This window comes from Bicyclus anynana, chromosome 20, assembly GCF_947172395.1.
Source record: "Bicyclus anynana chromosome 20, ilBicAnyn1.1, whole genome shotgun sequence".
Lineage (NCBI taxonomy): Eukaryota > Metazoa > Arthropoda > Insecta > Lepidoptera > Nymphalidae > Bicyclus > Bicyclus anynana.
Genome location: NC_069102.1, coordinates 12633473 through 12646926, shown reverse-complemented (window position 1 = coordinate 12646926; position 13454 = coordinate 12633473). Strand labels below are relative to the sequence as shown.

Genomic DNA, 13454 nt, shown 5'->3' with positions numbered 1-13454 from the left:
GGATTTTACTGGGCTTTAGAGTATTTATTATATACCATTGGTTTGTGGCAATGGGCGGCGCATATATATCAAAGAGCCGATGGAATGGCCCCAAGGTGTTGAAATGACGACCCCGCGCGAGAAATCGCAGTGTTGTTCGACTCCCACTGATGTCATCAAGGGAGTTGCAGGGATTCGCTGGATACAGGCGGCTCAGGATCCTGATATTTGGAAGTATGTGGACAGGATGATGTTGATGATGATGATTATCAATTTGTTCAAAAAAAAAAAAAAAATTTGTTCAAAATTTTCTATCTCCAAGTACTTCGTACTTCATACTTTAGCGTTATAGTGGACAAGTAGACCCACGGGTTCACCTGTTAGAAGGCGGTGCGGCGTGTTTATTTAGGCCGTTTCTGAAAGAACAGTCTGAAAAATATCTGTATGATATTCTTACATGGCTTGAATTAATGCATCACCGGGTTGGCACCGCCTTCAAACTGATCAGGAGGTATCAGAACATAGCACGATGTTATTTTTCGCTTTTTACTATAGTGGAAACGTTTTTAAGTTTTTGGTGTTTTAATTTTTTTTTTCTAAACATATTTCAATACTCGTTTTCGTGCATCCAATATGTTAGTATTTTCGTGCGTTAAATATAATTTTTAAAACAGGTTACCAAATAATTATGTGCAAAAATAACTTAACAATATTACAATATTTTATTTCAGATATAGACAAGAATTATAACCACAATGGGCCCCCTTCTTGTAGATATAATCCATTTCTACCCAGTAGAGAACGCACAACCACATTACACTAAAAGGTGAGAAGGGAAAAGGCAAGCAGTTAAAGTAAATAAAATTGATCTGGTATAACCAAAACAGTTATAGTATATTATATACAGGATGTTGCGTATTTCCCATAACTTCAAGGTGCTGACAAGTCCACTTAGAGGAGCCGAATTGCATAACTATTTGTTTAAAACTAAAAAAAAACCTTTTTTACAAAGTAATTCAAATTATTCCGACTATCCATGTAACACACGTCTTTATATCCTTGTATTTTAAAATACATAATCGTAGTGGTAAAACTATCTATATCGACGAGATATTGCAACTGGCACTTCACTAGTAAGTTACTCTGGTCATAATATAAGGATGCGATTTATGAGAAACAATATAAGATCTATTTGCAAAAGAAGTATTTTTTATTCCGAAAATGTTCATTTTAGAACACATGTTCCTTAGACATTTAATTTTCCTTAGAGAATATAACCCTAAAGTTATGGAAAATACTCCCGAGCACCCTGTATATAAAGTCTATTAAATATTATTCTTTCCACGATCAACGGTCCACTATAAACCGGCATGAATTAGGTGAAAAATATTACATCAACTGTGATGTCAGCCATTGACCATCAATTATTCTCACGATCTTGCAGCGCTAACGGCTTGAACTAAGGCTTGAACTGATCGTGTATTGGTCGCGCCTCGACTCGACGCAAAAAATATATTTTTATTCTTCCTTCCCACGAATATGCAGTGATTTTACCGTGTGTTGGAGACGTAATATATTAATTAACATTAGGAAAATTAGTCATATGATCTATGGTATTTATGGTACCTATATTATTTTAGGTTTGAAGTGTTAAACAAAAATGCGACCGATATCACCACCACCATAGTACGGCGCGGTCAACCCTTCAACGGCGTGCTCCGGTTCAACAGACCCTACGACGAGGACTGTGACATCGTGAAGCTTGTGTTTAGACTAGGTCATTACGATTTATTCGTTTATTTAGTAAATATTAGTAAATAAGGGCTTAAAGAGGCCATTTAGGTTCATTTTAGCCTTGCCTGGTTGGATGGTTCTTCAGTTTTCGTTTTTTCAAGTCTCAGAGATCCGGCTCGAAGGACCAAATATGATGGGGAGGGAATAGATCAAATAAAAGCCCTCCAACGATTTAGAAATGACCAGGCCAGGTTCATTTTATTATGGGGTAATCTCTGGATGTACTGAACCAATTATGAAAATTCTTTCACCACCAGAAAGCCACGTCATTTGTGATTGTAATAGGCTATATTTTATCCCCAAATCCTCACAGGAACGGGAACTACGAGGGTGAAACCGCGGGGCTTCGGCTAGTTAGTAGTCGGCATTTCCTGGGTTAATGCCACACATCGCAGGGTATTGTCCTGGGTGTCAATTTATTGGAGATATTGTGATGTTCTTATTGTTGAAATGAACGCATTTTTCTTTCTAGTTAGATATATTTCAGTTCTGTAACTGTCATAATGTGATATGGTATGCATTTAATTATTTCTCGACTGTTGTCTTAATTGATTTAATTTTGCAGGAAACGAACCTTATACCGTGGACACCACAGCTTCGGTGGTTCTTAGGAGGGATCCGGTACCTCGCACAAATTCTTGGAGCGCCAAAATAGCGGACGTTGGCGATCAAGACGTATCATTTGAAGTTAGTTTAGTAGAACTTTAACCTTTTGTGAGACATAGAATACAAGTACTTACGGTGTAAAATTTTTGTGGATCCAATTTAAAGAGAGAGTAAGGCTTTGTGTAGATTTTGTTTGCGCAATCTAAGCTCTGGAACGGCTCAACTAATTAGATTGCAGTTTTCATTAATATTCATAAATTCGGTGCATAAACAAAAAAGTTACATTGAAAAGTGTCATGCAAGAAGCATATGCCTCAGTGGTTTTATCAGAAACTCAATTAGTAATCTGCCCCCTAGCCAAGTGGCACGTCGATTCTCTTTCGCTAACGCTTCGAAAACTAGAAAGATGTATGGGAATGACATTTGCTATCGACAGGTCACGTGATCAAGAACTGTCATTCCCATAATTTTTTCTAGTTTTCGAAGCGTTAGCGATCGTAGAAAGAGAATCGACGTGCCACTTTGCTAGGGTGGCAGAGCTGAAACCCTAATCGACTGTAGTTTGTAAATCTATTAATGAAATCTACGAGTATATTACGAGAATGGGAAGGAGATGGGACGGGACGGGACGGGACAGAATAGTATGTATTAGAAAAGAAGCAGAGAGAAGAGAGAGCGCAGAGAATTAAGAAAATTCTCTAGTATGCAGGTTTCCTCACGATTTTTTTCCTTCACCGTTTGAGACACGTGATATTTAATTTCTTGAAATGCACACAACTGAAAACTTGGAGGTGCATACCCCAGACCGGTTTCGAACCCACACACCCTCTGAAATCGGAGGCAGAGGTCATATCCACTAGGCAGAGGGCTATCACGGCTCAAATCAAAAAATCTAAAATCGAGAAAAAATTTACGTACGCATCGAAATGATAATAACCTTCTCTCCGTTATTCCGTCGGTTAAAAATGTATTCGACGCGGAGGAAGTCGCGGGCGTCCGCTGGTGTCTATTTTAATCAATGTATGTCCACAGGTTTCTACTCCGGTCAACTTGCCCGTCGGCAACTGGGCCGTCCGAGTGATCACCACGCTGAAGAATACTATGATGCGGGAGTCGTATACGTCCGATCAGGATCTATACATCCTCTTCAATCCATGGAATCCAGGTAAATATGGAGCGTGGTATACATAATGCGATAAGCATTTAAAATCCACCGAACAAAGAAATACCCCTTTGTATTTGAAGGGCGATTTCTTTATTTTTCGTGACACAAGAGAGAAAAAAGTCAAGACAGCCCAGTCGAGGATTCGAACTCAGGACATTGTTCATTTACGTCAAACAGATCTTTATTTTGATACCAAACACGTGATGACTATCACAGTTTAATTATTTTAGAGGTTAGAATCTGAGGTTTAAAATCCGTCATATAAAACTTTGATAAAATTTATATAACCGATATCACCCGGCTCATTATTACGAATATTGTGACACGTCATTTATTAAAATCGGCTGAGCAGTTTACATACACAGACTGCCAAAGTTGGGTACAATTCTCATCATCATCATCATCATTATTATCAACCCATATTCGGCTCACTGCTGATGCTCTGCTCGAGTCTCCTCTCAGAATGTGAGGGGTTAGACCAATAGTCCACCACGCCGGCCCAATGCGGATTGACAGAATTCACATACGCAGAGAATTGAGAAAATTCTCAGGTATGCAGGTTTCCTCACGATGTTTTTCCTTCACCGTTTGAGACACGTGATATTTAATTTCTTAAAATGCACACAACTGAAAAGTTGACATATCCACTGGGCTTTCACGTCTCACGGCCGAGGGTAAAAATATATATCAATCTAATTTTCATTTATAGATGACCAAACCTACATGCCAGACACTAACTTGCTCCAAGAGTACGTGCTCAATGACTTCGGCAAGATGTGGCTGGGTCGCGACAGCAAGCCGTGGATCTACGGCCAGTTCGATACTGTCGTACTGCCAGCGGTCATGGCTATGTTGGACAAAGCTGAAATGCCTTTCCAAGAGTGAGTATTATTGGTTTTAAACCGGCCAAGTGCGAGTCAGCCTCCACATAGGCTGCTGGACAGAGGCCTCTTGTATAGACTTCCAAATATCACGGTCTCGGGCCGCCAGCATCCAGCGCTGCGCTTGGAGTCGCCATTCTAGCACCTTGGGACCCCAACGTCCATCTACTCTTCGAACTATGTGCCCCGTCCATTGCCACTTCAGCTTCGCGACTCGCTGAGCTACGAGCATGTCAGTGACTGATTCGGTCACGCAAAGAAACTCCAAGCATAACTCGCTCTATCGCCCGCTAAGTGACACGCCTTCTAATAAGGCCGATACTTAGTGACCAAGTCTCGGATCCGTAGGTCATCACGGGCAACACGCACTGTTCGAAAACGCAGACGTCTTCAGGCACTGAGGAATTTTGGACGATGACCCTAGATTAAAATGAGCACTTAATTGCATAAATTGATCCCAAGTAATCTTCTTCTTCTTTTAATTTTTTCAATTTTACTATATAGTCTCTGAGCTAAACCGCGGATGGAGATGGACATGGTGAAACTACAATGGTTCCTTGTTGACCACAGAATCCAAAACAGGGAGTCGCTGGATGTTGGAGGCTCGAGACCGTTGTGCTTGGAAGTCCATGCAAGAGGCCTATGTCTAGCAGTGGACGTCCATCGGCCGATAATAATGAATTTTTGTACCGAAGCAGTAAGCTAATGATTACTTCTAATTATTCAACAGCCGTGGAGACCCCGTCAAAGTATCCCGCGCCATCTCCCGTATAGTGAACTCTAACGACGACGATGGAGGCGTAGTGACCGGCCGATGGGACGGTCAGTACGAGGACGGCACTGCGCCGATGGAGTGGACTGGTTCCGTGGACATCCTGGAGGAGTTCATGAGGAGCCAGGAGCCAGTGTATTATGGACAGTGCTGGGTGTTTGCTGGAGTTGTTACTACTGGTGAGGATGAATTTTTTTTTGAGATAACTTGTCGTATATTTAACATATCAACCTATATTTAGCTCACTGCTGAACACGAGTCTCCTCGCAGAATGAGAGGGGTAAGTCCAATAGTCCACCACAATGCAAATTGGCAGACTTCACACAATTCTCAGGTATGCAGGTTTCCTCGCGATGTTTTTCCTTCACCGTTTGAGACACCTGATAATTAATATCTTAGAATGTATATAACTGAAAAGTTGAAGGTGCATGCTCCGGGCTGGATTCGAACCTACGTCATTCCCATTCACTTGTAACAGAACATGAACAACGAGCCGAGCCTAGCATATAGCTAAATATTGCTACGAACATCTTGAGGATTCTATTCGATGCTCGTCAAAGATATTCTAATGGGCAAAAACCTCCAAGCAAATCTGCTCGCGGGAATGCTCGCCGTTAAAATGTTCTCATAATTAACTGTGATGTAACATTCGCACGAACGCTCATTACAAGACAATGCTCAAATCAATCAGCACCTTTAAACGTAGCTATTTTGTTTAAACTGTCTACAGGTTATCACATTCAAAGTCACCAAATCTGAAACCTTTCTTTCAGTTTGCCGTGCACTGGGCATTCCTTCAAGAGTGGTGACCATCATAAAATCAGGACATGACACTGACAGGTCATTGACAGTCGATGAGTACTACGAATACAGTGAGACTGAGAAAAAGTTACGCTACGAACGCAACAGTCGCTGCGAATCCATCTGGAACTACCACTTGTGGAACGACGTCTGGATGGCTAGACCTGACCTGCCATCTGGTGAGATAATAATAGTTTTTTTTTTATTTTGAACATTTTTTTTTTTTATTTTTACAAGTTAGCCCTTGACTACAATCTCACCTGATGGTAAGCGATGATGCAGTCTAAGATGGAAACGGGCTAACTTGTTAGGAGGAGGATGAAAATCCACACCCCTTTCGGTTTCTACACGACATCGTACCGGAACGCTAAATCACTTGGCGGTACGTCTTTGTCGGTAGGATGGTAACTAGCCACGGCCTAAGCCTCCCACCAGCCAGACCTGGACCAATTAAGAAAACCTCAATTGGCCCAGCCGGGGATCGAACCCAGGACCTCCGTCTTGTAAATCCACCGCGCATACCACTGCGCCACGGAGGTCGTCAAATCATAGACGTTGTAGGGGATCATTCACCCGCTGAGTGTCAAATTCTCATACAAATAGAGGTTAAACTCGACACTCAGCGGCTGAATGATCCCTTGGGGGTGACAACGACTATGAATTCCACTATATGATACCAACAATGGATTCTATCAGTAGTATCAACCAAGATCATCACAAAATAATAATAAATCTCCACTAGATATCAAATGTAAAATAAAAAAAAACTAATATTATATCTGTTAGGCTATACCTATCTTTGGTTGGTCATTGTTTGATTAAAATTATAAAGAGGAAAGATTGGATTCTTTGTTTGTACTTAATACGCCCCGAAACTATTTAGTCTGGTCGAGGACAGCCATACCTGCAAATATTTGTTAGAGTGGACGGAAAAATATAAAAGATAGCTCATTCGTTGCGGAATAAAAGTCTGAAAAAGGCGCAAATTTTTCATTAGCAAGCGAAAACTGCAGTTTCTATAAAACTCAGCTTTTTGACGATAACTCAAACACTATCAGTGATATTCAAAATTTAAAAAAAGAGAGTTTACTAAAAAGCGTAACTTTCAGCAGTCAGTTAGGGAGCAAACAAGGCGTGTCTGCTAGTCAGTCATTATTATAATATTTTTTAGGTTATGGAGGCTGGCAAGCAATAGACGCTACTCCGCAAGAACCATCATCGATCTCAAACAAATACGAGTGTGGTCCAGCACCGGTGGAAGCTATCAAGCAGGGGGTCACTGACGTCAGTTACGACGTCGACTTCTTGTTGGCGTCTGTGAACGCGGATATGGTGAAATGGATCAAGGATCCACAATCGGAGACAGGGTATTCTGAATTCCTTACCGTCTATGACAGGTGAGTACGATCAATATATTAGCAGTGACGACACACGGGTCTCAGCTGAAAATCACCGTGTGTTATGGTTGTATGTAGTGCAAGGGTTATGCTGAGCTGTACACCCTGGCAAATGCTGTCTTATAGGGGTAGGGTTCTGACTGTCTGTAACTTTTAGATAGGAATAAATTTATTTTCTTTCTTTCTTTCTCCTTTCAATACATTAAAATTGTTATACTTTTTGAAAATTTTGTCTGTTTGTCTGTCCATCCGTCAGTCTGTCTGTCTGTCTGTCTGTGTCTGTTAATCTCTGAACGGCTGAATTGATTTTAACGGGAAGATACAGGGAATTTAGGGTTTTTTGTCAAATTAAATCTAAATACTGCGTTTTTTTTTTATTCTTTACAATCTCACCTGATGGTAAGTGACGATGCAATCTAAGATGGAAGCGGGCTAACGTATTAAGAGGAGGATGAAAATCCACACCCCTTTCGATTACTACACGACATCGTACCAGAACACTAAATCGCTTGGCGGTACGTCTTTGCCGGTAGGGTGGTAACTAGCTACAGCCGAAGCCTCCCACCAGCCAGCCATGGACCAATTAAGAAAACCTCAATCGGTCCACCCGGGGATCGAACCCAGGACCTCCGTCTTGTAAACGCACCACGCATACCACTGCGCCACTGAGGCCTAGGATAAGGGCAAGGTAATGATGATGATTATATGTTTTCGTACAGTATTGGTCTCATGGTCCTGACAAAGAAGCCCTTCGTGTTCGACCCTAACGGTGACGAGGACAGGCAGGACATCCTCGGAGAGTACAAGCACAGAGAAGGATCCACGTCAGAGAGACTGGCTCTGATTAACGGCATCAGGACAAAGAGGTCTTTAAGTATATTTTTATCATCATCATCATCATCATCATTTTCTACTTATATTCGGCTAACTGCTCAGATTGAGTCTCCTCTCAGAATTAGAGGGGTTACGCCAATAATCCACCACGCTGATTGGCAGACTTCACACATGTTGAGAATTGAGAAAATTCTCTGGTATGCAGGTTTCTCACGATGTTTTTCCTTCACCGTTTGAGACACGTGATGTTTAATTTATTAAAATTTTAAATTCACACCTAAAATTCACTCCAACTGAAAAGTTGGAGGTGTATGCATGCATGATAGGAACCGTGTATTTAAGTATTTGTTTAACTAACGAAAAAGCATCTGTTTCTATTCCACACCTACCTTTAAACTTAGTTTTCGATCGAAGTGCTTTCTTGACTTCTTTTATGGTGTCGCATACGGGACACACAATACTTTGTTATCAACTGCTAAAGGAAAATCTACCAAAACTACGAGACATTAGTCACTGAATGCTGCACCATAAAGTATTTAATTTGACTAATTTTAATAGTACAACTTATAATTATCTATATAGTTAGTTAATTATTTGATTAGGTAAAAAAAAACAAAACAATGCCATGTCATATTTGATATGATCCTACTACGTGGTTTCTACAAAATGTTAAATGTTCTAATTATTGTAATATTATTATAGTTTCGCAGTAATATATCTAAGTATTATTTTTGTACTATTTTTTTTGTCATCTTTTTACATGTTTTGTGCAAATAAACGATTTGATTGATCGATTGATTGATTGATTGATTGATTGATTGATTGATTGATACAGGCACAACCTAACCAACGACATCACATTCAAGCTACGCGACATCGACACCGTGCCCATCGGCAAAGAGTTCAGGGTGGTCGTTGACCTCTACAACTCCTCCGAAGAGGTAAGATTGATGGAATGACTATAAATGAAATACACCTCTACAATTACTCTAAAGAGGTAAGATTGATGGAATGTCTCTATATGAAATACATCACTTTTAAAAAAAGAATATTAGCCATCTTTTAAATAATATGTCCAATATTCCCGTTCCACTGTAACTAGTCGGAAAAGATTGTTAACCGCCATTCGCACGAGAGTTTTTAAACGGACGTTAAAAACACGTTCAAATACAACAAATGCATTTACAAGTATATGTAAATGCATTTGTTCACACGATAGCGTTGCAATCAGGTAGTGTTGCGTTTTCAGTTTTGGACGTTGGAAATAGACCATGAATTAGCCCTCATTCGCACGAGAGTTTTTTTAACGGATGTTTAAAAAGCGTTCAAATATAGTATGAAGTTACCTACATGAAGGTCTATTTCCAACGCCCAAGATTGAAAATGTAACACGGCTTGATAAAAAAGCGTCGTGTTTTTAAAAACGCTGTCGTGTGAACAGATACCTATTTGGGGATGCATTTGAACGTTTTTTTAACGTCCGTTAAAAAACTCTCGTGCGAATGAAGACTTACCGTTGAGCTATTATATATGAATTCATATTCATTAATAATTAACTAGCTCAACAGATTAATGGTTTGATTATAGAAAATTGTAGGTAGATAAACATTTTTTTTTATAAATGCAGAGTCGACTGATCTACGCAACATTGAAAGTAAACAGTGTGTACTACAACGGAGTGAAGGGCAGCCAAGTCAAGAATGTCGACAGAAGGTTCTTTATTGGTCCTTCTGAACGTGAGTCTTCGTTTTTTTTTTAATGTGTCCAATAGTCCCGTTCCCCTCCAAGTAGTCCGAAAAGACTGGTTAGGAGTGGGTACGACAATAGTCTGGGCGGGAATCAAACCACCACCTCTCGGTGATGAGTCCGGCCCCTTTACCACTGAGATATTGAGGATTATATGGACCGAGAACATGCAATACCAGACCTCGTTTTAGAAAGACTGAAGATTCTTCAACATCAAAAATAAGTAAAAGTAAATATTTAGTTATTTTTGATATCAAGTTACAAACAATTACATGTAAATTTAGACAAGTAGGCAGATATTTTATATTTTTAAGAAAAAAGTTGGAAACTCCACACTTTAAAATGTTTTCTTGTCTTGATAATTAATCACATCCCGTACATTTTTACCAGCAACGTTGTAACTACAAAAAATAATTAAAAGTTGTACCTATACCAATTTACCAACTTCAATAAATGTAGGGACAAGTTTTTAAATTGATGGTACACTTCAATTCCATACAGGACAGGACATATTTTTAAAGAAAACTAATAATTATTGCACTGAAAGCTTCTTGTACAAAACAAATAAAACATTATTTATAAAAATAGTACGTATCATTGGAAATTTAATCCGTAAACATAAATCAGATATCTAAAACAGCAGCAGCATTGAAAAACCGATTCAAGACAGAAAAATTTGAAAAAGCCGAAAAAAATAAATCATTGTCACCCTAGGGATTTTTCAAAACTATTAAAATTAGTCTTAGATAATTAGGTGGTGTACCTACCATTTTTTGGGACACTACATTACAGTAATATATTTAGGTACCTATGTAATATCAATTTAAGTAAGTTTATTTTATTTTTAAAAATAAAAAATTATATAGTATTAATGTTAATATTGGTATTTATGTATTTAATGTGTTTCTTAGTTTTTGTAGTTTTAAGTAAGACATTTATTGTACAGTATTTTAAGTCGATGTTGGTATTTGCGCACCAACCACTTCTCTTTGTAAACGTGAATTCCTTATAATTAACGGTTGCCTGGAAGATATCACATTAGAGATAAGGCCGCCGTTACTCCATTATTTCTATTTTTACTTGGTTTCTGTGTAAAATTTTGTTGTTTTGTTTATGGTGTAATAAAGTGTTTTATTATTATTATTACATTACGGGACAGCCTGTATATACCTAGATAATAGATCTCCAATTTTCTTGATCTGAACAATTTCAATATGCTCTTCAGGTAAAGAAGTCAGTGTCCTCGTTACACCGGACGACTATCTGCCGAATCTGGTGGAGTATTGCAACATGAAGATATTTGCGAGAGCCTACGTGGAGGAGACTAAACAGGCCTGGGCCGACGATGATAACTTCCAATTTCTAAAGCCCAGTATTAAAATAGAGGTCAGTTTATAAAAGGTTATAAGATTGCTTCAGTAGAGCCTATGTTTTTTTAAGTTGGTCAACTATGCCAATCTTTAGATAGCAGTTGCTCCTTAGCTGTTATAATTATCATTGTAATTTCATCATATATCCTACTTTCTTGGATTTTTTCACGTATCCATAAACAACCGTTTAGCTGGTTAAAAATTATCCCTTAAAACCTTAACATTTTACAAACTGATCCCTAAATCGAAAAATAGGGATTGAAGACCCCCTCATACCTTTTAAAGACATATCCAACGTTATGAGATAAACGAGTAAAAAAATTTATCCCCACTTTACATGTAGGGAAGTTAAAAAAAATCATTTTTCAAGATTTTATATCACGACTTTGTTCACATTTTTAATGTACATACTCATACTAAATTACAGGTTTCTAGTTGTTTCAGTTGTCTTTATGCTAAACCGCGGATAGACGGACATGGGGAAACTATAAGGGTTCCTTGGCGACTACGGAACCCTAAAAATTATACAATTACTACTCAATTCTCAACTTCTTCCGTAGTTCAACGAAGACCTGATCATCGGGCAAACAGCCACTGCAGTGCTGTCCTTCGTAAACCCTCTGGACCGGCAGCTGACTGGCTGCGAGTTCAAACTGAGCTCACTGGGCATCGCCGGCAGAAATGTCAACATGACCGCCTCCGATGCTAAGCCATCGCAGCTTCTAAGCGTTGAGATGTCATTTAAGCCAACTGTAAGTCTCCATAATGTCTCTATGGCTAGCAACTTCGTTCGTAACACTCTAGAATTTCAGCGCGGGCCGGGGGGCGTGTAGCGATGAATGAAAAACCCACGACTGATGCACGTCACACCCACGCAGTCTTTCCCCCTGTCGCCCGCAGATCATGGGAGTGTTAATAACGAATTTGCCAGACTATACTAGCGGAACCCGAATTTGTCCACCTTTAGACCTCTTTAATCTAGCCTTGTCGCAAAATTCGTTATTATCAGACGTCTACAAACTATAAACTACCTCCCTGCCAAATTTCATCTTTGTACGTCCATCGGTTTTCGATTACAAATAAGTAGGTATAGGTCGCACAAAACTTCCGAGTCCGCTCAGATATTGCTTGCTTTTTATTTTCTCTTTTTTTAAATATTTAACAATGTTAATAAAATACAATATATTACAAAAGAAACACTATTAAAAACTTATAATAATGAAATAATTTTGCTTGTTTGATTATTATTAACCCGTTTTCGTCTATTGCAAAACCAAATCTTGTTCAGAGCAGACTCAAAGTTTGACGCGACCTGTACAACTATTTCTAGCGGTCCTACCACACACTGCACGAATGACATGGGAAGTAGCGAGGGAATTAGGCATAGACGGCATGTGGCCATGTTACTCGTCCTTCCCACAGCTTCCTATTTTTATCGGTGTGTATATAGCACTACACATACAGACATGACAGTATCGTGGCAGCGCGAGGAGTATGAAGACTACGTCAGAACTCTTATCGACTTCTTCTTAATTGCAGAAAACTGGTAAACTCCAATTCGTGGCTACATTCAAGTCTGCTGAACTGAAGGACATCATAGGGGCGGTGAACGTTGAAGTTTTAGAATTAGAAGAATAAGAAGACTGTAATATTCATTTCTATGATTAACTACATGTTTTTGTTTAAGTATTTTATTGCAACTTTAAACCTACCCGTCTGACAAGCTGTACATTAAATATTATTTTTAAATTATACAATCATACAAAAGTATAATTTAAAATTAATATTTGAGATTGAGCCGGTTTGAGCCGTGGTAGCCCAGTGGATATGACCTCTGCCTCCGATTCCGGAGGGTGTGGGTTCGAATCCGATCCGGGGCATGCACCTCCAACTTTTCAGTTGTGTGCATTTTAATAAATTAAATATCACGTGTCTCAATCGGTGAAGGAAAACATCGTGAGGAAACCTGCATACCAGAGAATTATCTTAATTCTCTGCGTGTGTGAAGTCTGCCAATCCGCATTGGGCCAGCGTGGTGGACTATTGGCCTAACCCCTCTCATTCTGAGAGGAGACTCGAGCTCAGCAGTGAGCCGAATATGGGTTGATG

At 39.3% G+C, this 13454-nt stretch overlaps 1 protein-coding gene across 1 annotated transcript; it reads left to right on the top strand.

The window, feature by feature from the left end:
- The first annotated feature begins 689 nt into the window (after positions 1–689).
- On the top strand, positions 690–13142 carry LOC112047657 (hemocyte protein-glutamine gamma-glutamyltransferase). Its single transcript, XM_052887777.1, has 14 exons — positions 690–805; positions 1620–1756; positions 2339–2460; positions 3412–3544; positions 4254–4425; positions 5156–5376; positions 5971–6177; positions 7170–7395; positions 8115–8261; positions 9065–9170; positions 9857–9965; positions 11201–11361; positions 11906–12097; positions 12885–13142. Exons 1-14 carry the CDS (start codon positions 735–737, stop codon positions 12981–12983), a joined length of 2103 nt encoding a protein of 700 aa, XP_052743737.1. The 5' UTR covers positions 690–734; the 3' UTR covers positions 12984–13142.
- The last annotated feature ends 312 nt before the right edge of the window (positions 13143–13454 follow it).

Coding starts and splice junctions, on each gene's coding strand:
- LOC112047657 (XM_052887777.1), top strand. CDS start 735: ATGGGCCCCCTTCTTGTAGATATAATCCATTTCTACCCAGTAGAGAAC. Junction 2,461..3,411: donor ATCAAGACGTATCATTTGAA/GTTAGTTTAGTA, acceptor GTATGTCCACAG/GTTTCTACTCCGGTCAACTT. Junction 9,171..9,856: donor TCTACAACTCCTCCGAAGAG/GTAAGATTGATG, acceptor TTATAAATGCAG/AGTCGACTGATCTACGCAAC.